The sequence below is a fragment of the Erpetoichthys calabaricus genome, chromosome 8 (genome assembly GCF_900747795.2).
Source record: "Erpetoichthys calabaricus chromosome 8, fErpCal1.3, whole genome shotgun sequence".
NCBI classification, from domain to species: domain Eukaryota; kingdom Metazoa; phylum Chordata; class Cladistia; order Polypteriformes; family Polypteridae; genus Erpetoichthys; species Erpetoichthys calabaricus.
The window spans coordinates 131296807-131315889 of NC_041401.2; the positions used below are offsets into that span (position 1 = coordinate 131296807).

The 19083-nt window shown below is 38.4% G+C and overlaps 1 protein-coding gene across 1 annotated transcript in view; it reads right to left on the reverse strand.

The window, feature by feature from the left end:
* The window catches only part of cfap74 (cilia and flagella associated protein 74), a 525252-nt gene that overhangs the window by 303823 nt on the left and 202346 nt on the right, over positions 1-19083 (reverse strand). Inside the window, exons 14-15 of the mRNA XM_051931357.1 lie at positions 8759-8877; positions 3312-3378 (exon numbers count right to left, since the gene is read on the reverse strand). Coding sequence (XP_051787317.1) covers positions 3312-3378; positions 8759-8877 — 186 coding nt within the window. The remainder of the gene's footprint in view (positions 1-3311; positions 3379-8758; positions 8878-19083) is intronic.

A 19083-nucleotide genomic window follows, 5' to 3' on the forward strand; every position in this document is an offset into this window, starting at 1 on the left:
AAAGATCATTTTACAGCATGGTTACCAGGAGCATATGGAAATGCATTAGAGCTATTACTGACCACAAAGGCAGCCCCGTCTCTCCCACAGTAATGTCACTTTGACCAATTACCTCAGCTCATTTTTTACTGCTGAAGAAGGCACAACAGCAGCTGTTTTTCTTAAAAATGTTGAAAAAAAGCTGGCCTCCCTCAACAGGTGCTGATGACCTACTACTGTTGCACCACAGAGAGTATTTTAATCCACTGTACTTGTGTGTGGTATCTCAGCAGCACAGCTGCTGATCAGAAAACTCTACAGCGGGTTGTGTCGAGAGCACAGAGGATTGTCGGGGTGCAGCTTCCAGCCCCGGCAGACATCTATAGCACACACTGCACATTAATAATGCATAGCACCAAAACCATATAAATAATATAAAAGGCAGCTCAAAAGTGGTTTCAATACAATTATGGTATAGCTGGGTCTGTGTTGATAGTGCTGTTTTAAATAATTAAATAAGCGCTCAGACTTTTGTGGAGTGTCGGTGTGTGTGGAAGCATGGCGGAGCATCTCCAGGGTGTGAATTGGGGTGATCGGCTGATTGTGCATTCATATGCAGACACACACAGTTCAGTTGATTACATCATTAACATTTCGGAGGATGTAATGATTGCAAGTACACCTTTATCCCTTGAAAATGATAAAAAGAAACCCAAGCAGGAAATGGGTTGTGAAGTCACAGGAAGTATTAAAACCCCTTGATAAGATTCAAGCTCAGGCTTTGAGAATATGTAGTGGTGCTATTAAGTCCTTCCAATATCATCAATATTAGTAGAGATGCAGAAGATACATTTTTATTTACGTGGATTGCAATTGGCAATAGTCTACTGGATTAATGTGAAGGGAAACAATGGCAGACATCTGGTAACAGCCACATTAGAAGAATGTTGAATGTATTTCACTTGTGTAAATCATTAGTCAACATGTACAAAGGTAATATTATGGCTTCTTACAAAAATGTACAGATGGTGTGAAAGAACCAGTGACTAGTCATACAGGGGCTTCAGTGTATGTCCCTATGTTTCAAATGAACATTAGGAAAAGACTGGAATGGGTAGAAGAGAAGAGGTGCAATGACAGCATGTACTGATTTCTTCTGATTCATTATCTTTTTTATCAAGTATTAAATCGGGAAATTCTAATTGTAGGCCAGATACAGCAACATCTTTTGACTCAGCTGTTCATTTCATGTGGTTTCCTGCTTATGTAGGTACTAGGGGGCTTCGCCCCCTGCTCGCTTCGCTCGCCAATCCCCATGTTTGGTTTTCCGGATACAAAATTTTAAGATTTTTTTTTCTTTGAAATGTTGCTATTTCATTAGTTTCACTTTTATTTCAGAACTTATGTAAAAACAATATTTGAAATATTTGGAGTCTCAATATGCTGAATCTTTTTCTTTCGTTTTGAACCCGTGCCGGCTTTGCTTCCGCAGGTTCAGATGCGCGTTGTAGGCGCCTATGTTCAATGTATTTGTCCATGCTGGCGCGTTTTTGTAGCTCCGTTAGTCGAGCTGTTTGGTTTTGGAGCCGAGACAGTTTTGCTTCCGCGGTTTCAGACGCGCGTTGTAGGCGCCTACGTTTAATTTCTTTATCCATGCGGGCTCGTGTTTGTAGCTCCGTTAGTCGAACTGGATCGTTTTGGAGCCGTGACCGTGACTCCATTAGTTATCCGTTGTTCACCGTTAGTAATATGGATAATTGCACTTACTGTTATACTGTTAATACTGAGCGTTTTCTGTAGTTGTACTGTTAATGATGCATCACTGTAATGTAATTTACATATGCTATATGGTTTGGACGTGTGAGGATGCCGTACGTTTAATACAGAGAGTTCGTTGTAGGCACCTGCATTCATTGATTCTATGCAGGTGGGCTTGTGGTTTACCATTCTGGGTTACTTTCACGCGCCTTCCGTACTATCTTTGTGGACCTGTGGGGCCTCCGTAGGTGTGTTAGAAGCGCGTGGACCACGCTGTGTAGTGTGGCCGTTTAGTTCAGAAGCGCGTTGTAGGCGCATGCGCCTTTCGTACTTTCACGCGCCTTCCGTACTATCTTTGTGTACCTGAGGGGCCTCCGTAGCCTCTTCCGTTTGACTCTGGGATGCAGCGCAGAATCCGCTTTTTTGTGTGGCTGTGTCGTTAGTCGTTAGCGATGGGCGCGTTGTTGCTTCATTTCTCATTCACGTTAGTTGAGCTCTTTCGTTTTTGGGCCGTGACTCCTTCGTTTTCGCGCTTGCGGTTTATGAGATGCTCGCTTTTGGCGCCTGCGCACTATGCCTCATGGTCCCATCGCCATGTACCTGCATCCATGCCTTCCGGTTTAAAATTCTCGGTTAGTAATATGGATTTTGGGAAATGAGGTAGTTGACAGCTTGGCTAAGCAGTTACTCAGTATTAAGAATGTAAATGTAGCAGTGACGTTGCATAAATGGGAAGCAAAAACCTTAATAAAATTCATCAGCTAAATCAGTTTGGCAACAGAGCTGGGATAAAGACAAGTAACGAAGGCATTTATACAAAATTCAGAAGGTGGTGGGAAAGACCAGGAAGTCATTATTATTATGTCTTGGACACACAGGTTTAAAGTGTTTATTGTTTTGAATAAATACACATGATACAAGGATATGCAGAAAATGCAGTTATCCTTAAATCTTAAAGCATATATTGCTGGAACGTACTGGATATGAGGAACAAACAGAACATCTTTTTGAAAAGGTGTAATCTTTGGGACAGGTGGTTAGTAATACATAAAGTATATTAAGAAAGTATTGGCAATGTAATGCATCAAAATGCTTATTTGAATTTTTAAAAAGTGTTGGAGATTTTGATATTATTTGAGTTTTCCCACGCTCCCAACACACCCCTGAAAACTCTCTCCCATTGAACCCCCATTGGTACAGTATAATTCCTGAGTCTCTGCTCCACACGACAGTTCAGTAAGTGGCAGTAATGCACCATTTACGGTGGTCTGCCAACCAATATTAAAAATCCAGAAGAAGAAGAAGAACAGGGGTAAGTCTGAATGAAGAGAGAAAACCATGAGAGAGAAGGCAGCATTGGGGTTTGTTCGAACCAGTGTGATGGAGAGGAGACAGAGCTGCTGGTAGCCACACAGAGGAGTGAGTGATCAGTGAACCAGGCATAGATCAAATTAAAGTACCACTGTTTACTTTTGTACTTTCTGATTTGTACATCACTTTATTTACCTGCAATGTAATTCTCATAAATCACAAGCTTTACATAGTATACATAGTAAGTTTACTAGGGTTCTAACCTTTGGTTTAAATATGACTACAAGATCACAGGTCATTCCTGCTGACATTGGTCCTGGTGGAGTAAACCTATAATAAAGAATAAAACAATAATCACATTCAAAGTAAATTATAATATACAATTTGGGAATAAAATATCTTTTAATGTGAAAAGTGTCAGGAACTGGGAATACCAATAGCACATAAATCACTTAAATACAAAATCACAAAATTGCTCTCTAGGGAGGGATTTACAATTAAAACCCCAACTAGAAACAAAAAGGGCCTTTGGTATCTTTGTATCTTGTATCTTTGAAAAATAACAAATTTAATTTTAACAAAAATGCTCTGTATTACAAGAAGCTCTGTGGAACACAAAAAGGAGTTGCCTGAAAAGGAAAGGCAATCTAAAGTGAACTCAGTCCAAATACAGAATTCCAAGGCAAAGTCAAAAACAGAGCAAAAGGTTAAAAATTTCCAATATGTCACAATAAGCATATGGCACAGGAAAAAATACAGAACTCTTTACAGGGTGGAGAGCAGTCCCTGGTGGTGATTGGCAGGTGGCTACACCTCTGTGGGGACCACCCACAAAAATATGGGACAGAACCAAGGCATTAATATATCAACAAAATGAAAAAGAATACAACCAATTAATGTAAGCAAAAGAATCAAAAATTAACAAAAAGATTTGAACCATAGCCAGAAGAGGAACCCCTGGCTAAGACATGACAAAAAGTAAGCAAATGACCATGCATATTTCTTAAAGCTGTACATGGAGTTATTAAGTGGAATGAAGCGTTATCTGTTATTACACTATAGATTTACAAATCACTGAAAAATTAAAAGACATGCTTTTGTCCTACCAAGACCAAATCACTTGGTAGGTACACTCACGGAATAGTATAAGAACAATGTGACTTTCTATAAAAAGCATTTTGATGTGTGAAACTGGGTTTATTTTTAGAACTGACATTCATGAAATCTACTCTAGAAAAGATTTATTTAGTTTTTACTGGAGAAAATTAAATGTTAATATTATTTTAAACTTTGTTGTCCTATTTAATAAACTGTAAATAAAAAATACACGTTAAACAATTTGGTATTTCACTTCTTCCTGGCACGTTTACATTTCCTCAATCAAAATGTAAATTTAGACACTGAATATTGATGATCCGTTGTGGCGACCCCTATTGGGAGCAGTCAAAAAAAGAAAAAGAATAAGATTATCATTCACACTTATCACACTTTTGTCTTGCTGTCCCGCAGTCTTGTAATGCTGGTGGTGAGCTTTCTGAAAGGATCTACTCAAGCTGTAAGCAACAGAAGGTCTGTTTGTTTCAATCTTTGTCTAAGTTTGTAAGTACTATATATTTATTGTGCTTAATTTTTAATCATGGTCGATAAAGGAAGACAGTTATTAGCAAAGTTGTTATAGAGTGCTTACTTTTAGTTATTTTAACTACTAATTTTTTTTCACTTCAGCCCCTGTCATATGGATGTGGTTTATATTCTACACAAGGGGGCTCCACCCCCTGCTCGCTACGCTCGCCTACCCCCAGCGTTGGGTATCCTGAAATACATTAGTCGAGCTCGTTCATTTTGGAGCTGTGCCCGCGGCATTTCAGACGCGCATTGTAGGCGCCTGTGTTCATTGATTGTATCCATGCGGGCGCGTGTTTGTATATCCGTCAGTCGAGCTCGTTCGTTTTGAACCCATGCCTGCTTTGCTTCCACGGTTTCAGACGCGCGTTGTAGGCACCTGCGTTCATTGATCTTATCTAGGTGGGCTCGTGTTTGTATCGTTGAGCTGTATTGTGTTTGAATTTGGTGTAAAGCGTCAGCGGTTTGTACAATCCCAAGCAACACATTATTCCTAACTTCACTCCGCAGTAGTGCCACTCACAATATGGCGGTGACGCCTGCGCCTTCACTCCGCAGTAGCGCCACTCACAATATGGCGGTGTGTGGACCTGTGGGGCCTCCGTAGACTCTTCCATTTGATTCTGGGCTGCAGCGCAGAATCCTCTTTTTTGTGTGGCTGTGTCATTAGTCGTTAGCTATGGGCGCGCTGTTGCTTCATTTCTCATTCATGTCCGTTGAGCTCTTTCGTTTTTGGGCCATGACTCCTTCGTGCGCAGTGGATACGACTTCGCTTGCGGTTTATGAGACGTGCGCTGTACGCGCCTGCGCAGTACGTCTCATGGTCCCATCGTCGTGTACCTGCGTCCATGCCATCCGGTTTACCATTCTCGGTTAGTAATATGGATTGGAGGATTCAGTACAGTGTAGAATTCTAATTGCAGTGTACAATGTGTTCTACAGGGAAAGTACCAGCCGAGTTACTGTACCCCAAAACTAATCTTCCTTTAATCAAGGAATATGCAAAGGTATTCAGATGAGGCAGAAAAAGCAAAGCTATCTCACCACATTCCTCTTCCAACCATAATCTTATCAAATGTGCACATTTTACATAATAAACTGGATGAATTACAAGCTGATTTCAATGTGACTACAGAGACAACTGTATCAGTGATGTAGAGTTTATGATTGACAGCTTTGGTTTTGAGCACTGGTGCTTTAAAAGTGACAGTGACAGTGCTGGAGTCTCCCTGTATGTAAGTAAATGATACTACAAAAAATTAAGATTTTTTTTTTTATGCGATCTGCTACTTTGTGGTAACTCATCATTTATGAGTGGGTCAGATAAAACAGGATATGTGGATTTAGCATTTAGGTATCTTACTTTTTTCAAATGTGCAAACCAATCACATAGCATGAGGTGTGTCATGAGTTATATAAAAATATGAATGTTAAATATTGTGTAACAGTTAGTATAAAGGTTTATAACTGTTCACTTGCAATATAAAAATTTTTATTTCTTAATTGATATTGTACATTACATTTCTTCCACAATGTGTTATTCCTAAGTTGCTCTGTATGCAGACTTCAGTTAATTCAAAATGCCGCAGTAAAAATCTTTAAGAATCTTTACTGGAACTAGAAAATAATTCCTGTTCTTAAGTCTTCATTCAAGTTAAGCTAAGCACCTATTTCATAATTCTTCTTACATAATTAATAATTTTTGGCATTACTTACCCAACTGAACTCATTATTACATACAAACCAGAACTTGCGTAAAAGTCTCCAATTCCCAGTCTACTACAGATTCCAAGGATTAATTAAACAACAATGGGAAATCAAGCCTTTAGTTAAAGAACTTCAAAGCTGTAGAATGATCTGTCAGTTTTTAAAAGAAATGCCCTTTTGGACTTAGCTTTTAAACCCAGGCCGAAGATTCACTGCTTTGGTCTAGCATATACTGATTGTGCTTAATGCATTTTTGTTCGTCAGTCTTTTGATAAATGCATAAGCAATAAAATAACTATAAGCTGTTACTAACCCTTTTCCATTTTGTTTCTCTTCTCGGTATCCTGCTCTCACCCTTGGTGCTACTGCATAAACTCCTAAGATGTTTTCCTGCTCATGGGAAAGATATCAAATGTACTGGGAGCCTTGGACTCCAATGATGAAAGGATTTGTATTACTAGGACCCTTTCATATCAAGGAGTTTGGAAGTGCTTTGCTTAACTGTGTGATAAGGTGTGTGCATTAAGTAATTTGTAAAATTTGTAACTGTATTTTACCTATAAACAGTACACAGTGAAAAGTGATAAACTGCGTAATATACTGAATTCAATTGAAACTATTCATCTGCTTGTTAATACCATCCAGACCCACCTTCTTGGAAGACATTAAAGGTTTCAATTTGTACATTAACTTGGTATGGTGGTGATGGGTGGCTGATTCCATTTAACAAACAAAATTGAAATGCTCAAAGTAAAACATTGCCTGACATCAACAGGATCTCCTCAAGGGTGTGCTCTTTTACTTCTGTATTATTATTATATTATTATATGCACAAATGGTTGTTGTAATAATTTGAAAATAGTTTTACCTTAAAATTGGTTGATGTGATTGTGAGCCTACTTAATGAGAATGATAAAAGTCATGGTCCACATGGAAGAAATGCAAGTTTTTCTGACAACTTAATGTTACAAAAACTAAATAACTAATTGATTTTACAATAAAAGTCATTTGATCATAACAAAAAAATCATCAAAAGGCAGACCATAGAAATTGAAAGCTATAAATATCTTGGAACAAGCACAGACTCAAAACTAACTTTCAATCAACACACTGAAGCAGTCTGCAAAGAGTCAACACCTCTGCTGTGTGAACAAGCGGAGTCTTTTTAGCTTGAATTCTAACATTAAATCAATATTTTATAAATCTTACTTTCAATCTTACCCAAGAATGCAGATAATGCAGTTTGTTGTGTTTTAGTGAAACGTGGCTAACAACTAACATCCCAGATGCTAACGTGTAGCTACCCGGGTTTAGCACAGTTAGAGCGGACAGAGACGCAAATACCTGCGGAAAGCAGAAAGGAGGTGGACTTGCACTCTATGTCAATAAAAGATCCACTAAACAGTATCATCTCCAGACAGAGGAGCAGCTTCAGCGACAGACTGCTGTCACTTTCCTGCTCCATTGACAGACTGAGGAGATCATTCCTCCCCCACACTATGCGACTCTTCAATACCACCCAGGGGGGTAAACGTTAACATTATTCAAAGTTATTGTCTGTCTGTATACCTGCATTGTTATTACTCTTTAATTTAATATTTTCTTTATCAGTATATGCTGCTGCTGGAGTATGTGAACTTCCCCTTGGGATTAATAATGTGTCTATCTATCTTCAATTCCCATCACACTTGTGTTCTGCTGGTTTGATTTGGAAATCTCATTGTTAGCAACAAAGACAGAAGAAATCAAACTGCAAAATTGAGTAAAATAAGCAAAATGACAAAGTCCCATTATTCAAATCTGATAGACCCATATAACAAGAAAGTACTGCTGAAAAAAAGAGTACATCCTGTCAGATAGAACTCACCCACTATATTTATAAATTCAGTTGCTGCCATCAGGCTATAGGTTTATGTTTAAAAGAATAAAAAGTAATCAGTTCAAATACACCTTCATTCCAACTGCTTTTAATCTTATAAACAGGTTTTACATTAATAAACATTCAAAATCTTAACATTTTTTAGTTTTGTCATTTATTGGTCGAGACTTAATTTTGGTTAAATTTTTACATGTTTATGCTTTCAACTCTAGGGATATCAGGCTGTAGGTCAGTTTGTACCGCTTTATCATATAAAATATTTAAATTATTATTGGTCTCAGGCCTTTTAAAAGCTCCTCCTAGTGTCTGTGAATACTTTTTTCTTGGTTCTACATATACTACAATTTTATGTTTAGTATGATAATATATTGCAGATATGTTATTGTATGTACATACAGTCAATGATAGTAAATAAAATATATATTGATTAAACATTGGTTCAAAATAGCCACTATAAAACAAAAGTTTCTACTAAAATTTTAAAAAGCAAATGACACTTACTGGACAGAAATGAAGTCTTGAAGATGTTCACTAATGCCTAGTAGCTTGCAAAAATTGATTGAGTAGGACACATTAGTCAGTAGGATTTTCTTTTTATAGGATTTTCCAACCTCAAAGTCCTGTAACATAAAATGATTTACCTTGCATGAAAAATAAACACATTTATTTTATAAATACTTCTGTAGACATGTAACATTTCATAGATATTCAAACAATTGTGTGGTCTTAATAAGCAATTTTCAACAAGTGGGTTCTCAAAGACAGGATATTTCTGCTTAGTTAGCTCTTAATACTTATGATTTTGAAGGGGGTTGGACATCATTTTTATAGCAGTCTCTGCTTTATTATCATGCTTCTGTTTGCCTGTATTATTTCCAAAAATGCAATCAAATTACCCTTCTTTCATTTCATGGGAGAGCAGTATAGTAATAAGAATGTAAAAAAATACAAAGATTTGATCCTGAAAAATCAATGCTCAAAGTGAACACTTTTATAATACTTTTTTTCATTATTACTTCAATAAAATTGTCTGCATTAAGCTTGAGATGAACTGGTTATGCATACTAGTACTGATTATAAAAGACTCCAACTAAATAACATAGAAACTAAATTACTAAGTTTATGTGAGTGGCAGTAAGCAGCAGACCATCAAATTATACTTTAGCTATCTACCGAGCACAAGATGTACTAGGTCAGTCTGCTTTGGGTTTGCTTATACCGAAGGATCCTATACCAAGAATGTTTTATTTTCTCCAGAAATACTGTTGCCTAAAGATTTTCAATTGTTGAGTCATATATTATTTACATCTTCCGTTAGAATGATTTATATTACATTTTAGCTAAAGTCTATAAACATATCTTTAACTATGTATCATCCTTTTTTGTACTGTACATGCTTATATTTTAGCCTGTTTCAGTAATGAAGAAGAGCTGTATAAGAATTAAAGTAAAAGAATTATGTATGACTTCAGTTTGTCAACCAAATCAACCTCAGCTATTGACTTCCTCTAAATTCTCAAGCAGTATTACTTACATTCACTGCTTTTCTGTTTTCTCTGTTCCAGAATATTCCTTGAGATTTAGTCAAATACAGTGCATCCGGAAAGTATTCACAGCGCATTACTTTTTCCACATTTTGTTATGTTACAGCCTTATTCCAAAATGGATTAAATTCATTTTTTTCTTCAGAATTCTACACACAACACCCCATAATGACAACGTGAAAAATGTTTACTTGAGATTTTTGCAAATTTATTAAAAATAAAAAAATTGAGAAAGCACATGTACATAAGTATTCACAGCCTTTGCCATGAAGCTCGAAATTGAGCTGAGGTGCATCCAGTTTCCCCTGATCATCCTTGAGATGTCTCTGCAGCTTAATTGGAGTCCACCTGTGATAAATTCAGTTGGTTGGACATGATTTGGAAAGGCACACACCTGTCTATATATGGTCCCACAGTTGACAGTTCATGTCAGAGCACAAACCAAGCATGAAGTTAAAGGAATTGTCTGTAGACCTCCGAGACAGGATTGTCTCGAGGCACAAATCTGGGGAAGGTTACAGAAAAATTTCTGCTGCTTTGAAGGTCCAAATGAGCACAGTGGCCTCCATTATCCGTAAGTGGAAGAAGTTCGAAACCATCAGGACTCTTCCTAGAGCTGGCCGGCCATCTAAACTGAGCGATCAGGGGAGAAGGGCCTTAGTCAGGGAGGTGACCAAGAACCCGATGGTCACTCTGTCAGAGCTCCAGAGGTCCTCTGTGGAGAGAGGAGAACCTTCCAGAAGGACAACCATCTCTGCAGCAATCCACCAATCAGGCCTGTATGGTAGAGTGGCCAGACGGAAGCAACTCCTTAGTAAAAGGCACATGGCAGCCCACCTGGAGTTTGCCAAAAGGCACCTGAAGAACTCTCAGACCATGAGAAAGAAAATTCACTGGTCTGATGAGACAAAGACTGAACTCTTTGGTGTGAATGCCAGGTGTCACGTTTGGAGGAAACCTGGCACCATCCCTACAGTGAAGCATGGTGGTGGCAGCATCATGCTGTGGGGATGTTTTTCAGCGGCAGGAACTGGGAGAATAGTCAGGATAAAGGAAAGATGACTGCAGCAATGTACAGAGACATCCTGGATGAAAACCTGCTCCAGAGCGCTCTTGACCTCAGACTGGGGCAACGTTTCATCTTTCAGCAGGACAACGACCCTAAGCACACAGCCAAGATATCAAAGGAGTGGCTTCAGGACAACTCTGTGAATGTCCTTGAGTGGCCCAGCCAGAGCCCAGACTTGAATCCGATTAAACATCTCTGGAGAGATCTTAAAATGGCTGTGCACTGACGCTTCCCATCCAACCTGATGGAGCTTGAGAGGTGCTGCAAAGAGGAATGGGCGAAACTGGCCAAGGATAGGTGTGCCAAGCTTGTGGCATCATATTCAAAAAGACTTGAGGCTGTAATTGCTGCAAAAGGTGCATCGACAATGTACTGAGCAAAGGCTGTGAATACTTATGTACATGTGCTTTCTCAGTTTTTTTATTTTTAATAAATTTGCAAAAACCTCAAGTAAACTTTTTTCACGTTGTCATTATGGGGTGTTGTGTGTAGAATTCTGAGGAAAAAAATGAATTTAATCCATTTTGGAATAAGGCTGTAACATAACAAAATGTGGAAAAAGTGATGCGCTGTGAATACTTCCCGGATGCACTGTATGTTAATTTTGCATAAATAAAAGAAAATATGCTAAATCCAAAAAAATATGCTGAAGCCATTATGAAATTTAGGCCTCACATCATACCAGTCAAAAATGGACAGATAGATAATAGTGAGTGGGTGTAATAGCCTCATAATACTGTGATTTATTTATTATGGGTCAATGCAGTATTGTCTGCAGGGTCTTTAAATAGACACGTGTAACCAAAACCAAAAATAAGTGTTTGATATTGTGATTTATAAACCTAATTATGTTTATTTTAGCTGAAGCAAGGACAGTTCTTTCAGGCAGGGACCTTAATAGAGCAGATACAATGTTTGCAGATAATGAAAGAATGTAATATATTGGGGTTTTTGATGGCTTATATAGCATATTCAAAAAGATAAGTTGGTAGTCATCCATACCTGGTATTGAACACAAATAGCTCACTGAATGTGCTGAAAGCGAGGGTATTTAAGGCCTTTCGAGATGTATCAAATCAGAAGGCCGTTAGCACAGATGTGACATTGACTCTGTGCCATGAATCCTGCCTCCGCTCCTATTGAATGGACGGCAATCTTCAGTCTAAACATCCCCCCACTGAAGAACCGAACAATGACTGCACTGTTTTAATGACTTCTCTCCTGCTTTATTTGTATGCATAAATAATTATACTAAAATGAATTGTAGGAGCAGAAGGTGCATTTTAAAGCAAATTAAAAATATACTTTCTTTTTGTATTATGTTCTTTTGACTTTGTTTCTCTTGTCTTAATATTTCTGCCATGGTTACTAAAAGATGAGGATATACACAGGTTCAAAGAATGAGCTGCATTTCTAAAAAAATAACACAATATGTAGGTCAACTGTAATAAATAAGTGAACCTACTCTTTTAACGCTTATCCTAGAGTGATGTTTAAATCATGAATGAATCTTGATTGGTGTGCGGATGTGGCATTTTGAGCATTAGGTCTTGTTTGGTATAAAAATTTATCATGAGTAAGAAGTTAGTATACAGTAAAAAACAGCATATTCTTAAATAGAATCAGAGAAGTGAATACCTGCAAGCAAGCTCACTAGTCTCTTTCAAATGAGTCTTTGGCTTAACTTTAATATCTTATGGCACACTAATACCTTTCCTGCCACCTTGGCAATCCATTTGCTTCAATTTTTAAGTCTGTATTCCAGTAATATGATATATGTTTAATTTTATAAGTATCGTGGGGAAAACTTTGCAACAGGTTGTGTGTATATATTAAGGTTTGATGTTTTGTGAACAATTATTCATTTATACATTTTTATTTGCTGTAATTGTTCTATTTTAGGTTTTTTTATGATTGGGTTGGTGGAATTTGAATGGTCATATTGGGGCTTGGTATTAGTTTTCAGGTTCTAACTCACCAAGAAGAGTGCTATGTGAATCTCATTGTTTCTAAAGTACATAGTGCTTGGGAGAATTATAGATTTTGTCACTTATGGCCCAGAAGGAACTACTGTATATAACATCTTCACTAACACTCGGCATATTATTTTGAAGTCCTTTTTTTGAGATTCTCTTGTAGGGTAACACCAGTATAAGTGAGACCCATGTGAGCAGTGACATAATTGTTCTGCACTGTCATCAAGAGTAATTTTATTCCTTTGGAGCGAACAAAGACACAGTCAATGAACAAGCTAAAGATCACAATACCAAGAGGGATTCAAAATACAGATTATCAAAAACAAATATTGTTGGTTAAAAGTTAGAAAGCAAAGCTAAAAAGTCAAAGTCAAAACCAAAAAGCAAGTCTTGTTTTTTTTGAGAAAAATTCCACAATGTGGAAACAAGTTCTACCAGGTTAAATATCATGACTAACATCACGTGAACTGATGCAAATCACATGCCCAACACCAACTGCCATTGCTAAACAGAAAATGGTGATGGGATAGAAATAAAAAAAAAAAACACAACTAAAATTGTTGAGTTTATATAATCAAGAGATTAATGCACTAAATGACAAGAAGAAATCAAGACCATATTATGCACATGTCAAAACTAGAGAAGTTAAATTGATTAAACTGAAAAATCAAAAAGGCAAAAACAACACTTGTAGTGTCAAAAGGACCTGATGCTAACTAGAATTTCTTTTTCTGACTAAATAAGGAGGTTTTATTAGGCATTTTTTTGATTTAGTGTGGGCTGCTAGATAATGATTGGCACTGTGGGAATATTATATTACATTATTACTTTGCGGTAGTGCTGGGTGGTATACCGGTTCATACCAAAAACTGTTTTTTATTTTTATTATGATATGGATTTTTCTTATACCACAACACTGATTTAAATAGCCTAAGCAACGTTTGGAATGTGGAGCAGCGGGAAACTGTTTAAGGGAGGACCTTTTCACTGATGCACCGCTAAACACACATGCAACGGAGTACATGCGTTAGTGGAGGTATTGAACAGTGAAAATGGACAGAGAACATTCTGAAACTGAAGCAGTAGCAGACGATAAAGTTGAACATGATGACACAGAAGAACTTTTGCTGAAAAAAAGAGCCGTGTCTGTTGTCTGGAGATATTTTGATTTTAAAAGGTTGGTTGTGGACCAATATGTTCAAATGTGTGAATACTGTTTCTATGCTACTGGATAATACTGCAAGCCAAGTTGTACTTGTTTTATTTTTTTTTCCAATACTGTGTAATGTACCTGGGTACTGTGTAATAGTGTGATGACATGTTGAATTTATTCTCGACATTTCTACGTTATTTTTGCCGTTTATGTCGAGATTAAAGTTAACATGTTGACTTTATTCTCATAATTTGTCATTAAAGTATCCTAAACTAAACTTCATCTTAAAATGAATATTTAATTTACTAGATTTTCTCAAACCCCGTCATAAGTTATGTAGCACATTAAATGTTTTGTGTTAAGTGTTCCCTGAGCCATGTTAATTACTACATGCTTCTTAACACTAGAATTACCAGAGCTTACGAAAAAACTCGTATATCCGGCCCACCTTAAATCGCTTCTTAAATCCGTTCACACCTCTCCGCCAGCATCCTTTGTCCTCTAAATGTGCTGATAAAAGACAAGCTGCCAGCAGCCGGCTATTCCATCCCCCCACCGACTTAGAACGTGAGCGAACTTTTCCCAGCTCATGCCTTGATTGTTTACCTGGGAGTGAAGTGCAGTTTTACAGTGGAAATGATAGATCGTTATTTGGAAGACACGCATGAAATGCGTGTTCCGTTTCTAAAGTAATCTGTGTAAACACATTGTTAAAACAGAAACTTTTTCATATTTTTGTAATAAATGTTACAAAATGTAGTAGGCATAAACTATAGAATATATAAAGCCCGAGTTCCAAAGATCAAATAAACACTTTCACAAAAGCTTCAAGAATGATTCAACAGCTTCTGTGGCGTAGCGCGCTAAGATTTGCCTCTTAGCGCAGAGCAGCTTTTCCTTGCCTCACAGACCTGAGTTCGATTCCCTGCTGGGGATGAAGTGTTGCTTTTTTTTCTTTTCTTTTAAACCTCAAACGGACATAAAATTTATACATTGGTATGCACTGTCAGTTACTGAGATCGTTATATTTTCATGTGGGATGCTCCTTTTCAAATATTTTTTTAACAATTGAGACTGCAATTAACAGGAACAGCTGTCCTTATAACTTATTTTTAAGATCCATAACACACAGACAGACAGAGCACTGCGTAATAGAGAGACAGACAGGCAGAGAAGTCACTAGATATATAAACAGGGAAGCCACGTGTACTGAAAGAAAAAAAGAACAACATGTGCGTTGTCCCTGCTGCACTTAATAAGCGCAGGCGCTCTAACATCACCCCTCCCCCGCACCTGCGCTTATTCAGTGCAGCAGGGACAACGCACATGTTGTTCTTTTTTTCTTTCAGTACACGTGGCTTCCCTGTTTATTTATATATCTAGTGACTGTGTTTACACAGATTACTTTAGAATAATGATCTCTTATTTCCACTGTAAAACTCCACTTCACTCCCACATAATCAATCAAGGCGGGAGCTGGGAAAACTTCGCTCACGTTCTAAGTCGGTGGGGGGATGGAATAGCCGGCTGCTGGCAGCTTGTCTTTTATCAGCACATTTAGAGGACAAAGGATGCTGGCGGAACGGATTTAAGAAGCGATTTAAGGTGGGCCGGATATACGAGTTTTTTCGTAGGCTCTGGTAATTCTAGTGTTAAACTGACTTCCTCTTGCACTAAGAGGAGGCGCAGGCAGCGATCAGCACACAGAATACATTAATTTCATGATATTCCTGCTCCCTGAACATTTAGAATGCTAAGATAAATACTTGATAACATTTTCATGATGAAATGCATTAAAGCATGTATTAATCATGTGGGGGCACGGTGGCATGGAGGTTGCACTGCTGCCTCGCAGCAAGGGGGTCCCGGGTGTTCCCTGCCTTGAAGTTGCATGTTTTTCTGGAGGGTTTACTCGGTGTGTTTCAGTTTTCTTTCAAAGTCATGTAGGATGTAGGGTTTTGTTATGCTATATTGACCCAGCTAGTGTATGTATTGCTCATATTCACCCTGCGATGTGTTGGAGCCCTGTTCAGGATTTGCTCCTGTCTCGCACACAATGCTTGCTGGGATGGGCGCAACCCTGACTGGATGGCATAATTAAACATATACAGTAATCCCTCCTCCATCGCGGGGGTTGCATTCCAGAGCCACCCGCGAAATAAGAAAATCCGCGAAGTAGAAACCATATGTTTATATGGTTATTTTTATATTGCCATGCTTGGGTCACAGATTTGCGCAGAAACACAGGAGGTTGTAGAGAGACAGGAACATTATTCAAACACTGCAAACAAACATTTGTCTCTTTTTCAAAAGTTTAAACTGTGCTCCATGACAAGACAGAGATGACAGTTCCGTCTCACAATTAAAAGAATGCAAACATATCTTCCTCTTCAAAGGAGTCAGGAGCAGAGACTGTCATAAAGGCAGAGGAAAATCAATAGGGCTGTTTGGCTTTTAAGTATGCGAAGCACCGTGGCACAAAGCTGTTGAAGGCGGCAGCTCACACCCCCTCCGTCAAGAGCACAGAAAGAGAGAGACAGACAGAGAAAAACAAGCAAGCAAAAATCAATACGTGCCCTTCGAGCTTTTAAGTATGCGAAGCACGGTGCAGCATGTCGTTTCAGGAAGCAGCTGCACAAAAGATAGCAACGTGAAGATAATCTTTCAGCATTTTTAGACTAGCGTCCGTATCGTCTAGGTGTGCGAACAGCCCCCCTGCTCAATCCCCCTACTTCAGGATCAGAGAAAGTCAGCGCAAGAGAAAGAGAAATGTAAGCTGGGTAGCTTCTCAGCCATCTGCCAATAGCGTCCCTTGTATGAAATCAACTGGGCAAACCAACTGAGGAAGCATGTACCAGAAATTAAAAGACGTATTGTCCGCAGAAACCCGCGAAGCAGCGAAAAATCTGCGATATATATTTAAATATGCTTACATATAAAATCCGCGATGGAGTGAAGCCGTGAAAGGCGAAGCGCGATATAGCAAGGGATTACTGTATAACGAAGATTTCTGAACACTCTGTGGTCTAAGTTTATAACTAGTTTTAATTTCACAAAGACGTTTATCGTGTGGTGATTGGCTATGTGGAGAAAGAAAAAGGAAGGATAGGAACTGGGGGTTTGGTACGTCAGACAGGCATGCAATAAAGAAAGCCCGCTCAGAAGAACATCCATTGAATTCTGTGTTCATGTCTCAGACCACCAGATCACGAACCCAACATTTACACAATATTTCATTTAAACCTGTGCGATACCCATTCATACATCCAGTTTTTTGGAGCCTCATCACACCTGCCATAAAGGTCTCTACACTGAACATACACCTGGGAACCCCTTGCTGCGAGGAAGCAGCACTACCGTGCATGTTTAATACCTGCTTTAATGAATTTCATCATGAAAATGATATCAAGTATTTATCTTAGCATTCTAAATGTTCAGAGAGCAGGAATATCATTAAGTGAATGTATTCTGTGTGGTGATCGCTGCCTGCGCCTCCTCTTAGTGCAGAGGAAGTCAGCTTAAGAAGCGTGTAGCGATTAACAACTGGGTCGGGGAACACTTTGTAGCGGGGCTACATAGTTAGTGTTGTAAAATGTCAGTACTGAGTGCGTCTCGTTTCCATTATCCTGTTTGCTGTTTATGTGTGTGTATCAGTAAATGCGTGATGGAAGAAGACCACAGCCTCAAACCTGGAAAACACCTATTCATTATTAATGAATTACAGCCGTCACAGGACTATTTAAGTAATCAGAGAGGAGAGAGAAGGAGAGGAGATGAGAAAGGAGACCATTTGTTTTCAACCATGTATCAACTTACTTGCTGTTTTTTAACATCGCGGCTTTGCACCAGTTTGTTTTTCATTTTGCCGGACTGTCTTTCATCCTTCATCTGCTGAGACCCCGGGGTCGATTTGTCATCCAACATACGCTGAGGAATCACGGTGAGGTCGCTCCATTTGCCAGGAAAATCAAACAACACATTTTTCTCTAGTTCAGTCATCCGTATTCAGGACAGTTTTTATAACCGGACTCAAGTTCACAATCATTCCGTATATCATTCATTTTTTGTTATTCGTGTTGTTTGTTATATGTTACAGGGGCAAGGGAGGGTTTTGTTGTATTTATATATGGTGGTGTCTCGTTGTTGATGTGGTGGAGGGATATTTATATTTATATGTTTCTTTCTATTTTTGCATTTGTCTTGTTGTTTCATTTAATACATTTAATCAGTATAATTTTACATATCTGCTTTTGTGAGTTTATATTTACACCGTCGATTGTGGGGAAAAGTGTACTTTGTTAGAGGTACGGCTTGATATTTAGATTCATCTCAGTAAATTTTCCAGGCCACAGGTCTTGGAGGTGTAGCTGCCGGCTGGGTAAGGGGTCGGCCGTTACAACTTAACACAAAGCATTTAATGTGCTACATTAACTTATGACGGGGTTTGAGAAAATCTATTAAGTTAAACACTGATTTTAGGATGAAGTTTAGTTTACAACATTTTATTTTAATGACAAAATAAACCATGAGAATAAAGTGGAAATGTCGACTTTAATCTCAACATAAGCGCCGAGATTAAAGTGGAAACGTCAAGAATAAAGTCAACATGTCGACTTTATTCTTGTCATATACTTTTTTTTTCCTTCATCGTGGCCCTAATACGCTTCCGTAGGGCTATACCACAAATAGCATTAAAAATGCAAGTTGCAGTTTTATTATTTATGTATACAGTAGACCCCCGCGAAGTTGCGGTTCAGAGTTAGTGGCCTCAGTCATTTGCGGATTTTTCTTTAGAACCTAACTAATAAATGTTAGCAGAAACCATAAATATCCTCCCCAATTTTTATGGCTTTTTTCGTGGCAATACTGTACTGTAGAGAAAACCGCAACTTGGGATGGTGTAAGTAGCCAATAGAATTTGAAACTGCAACTCCCAGCAGTCCCTGCAGTGGCTCTGATTGGTCTTCTGCTGAGGGTGCTGGGGCAGTTGAGGTCAAAGGATGTCAGCGTGGCTTTTAAAAAGGGGGCTGGTGGCCAAAAGAAAAAGAAAAATTTTGTAATTTGTGTTTCAAGTTCCTGTCTGT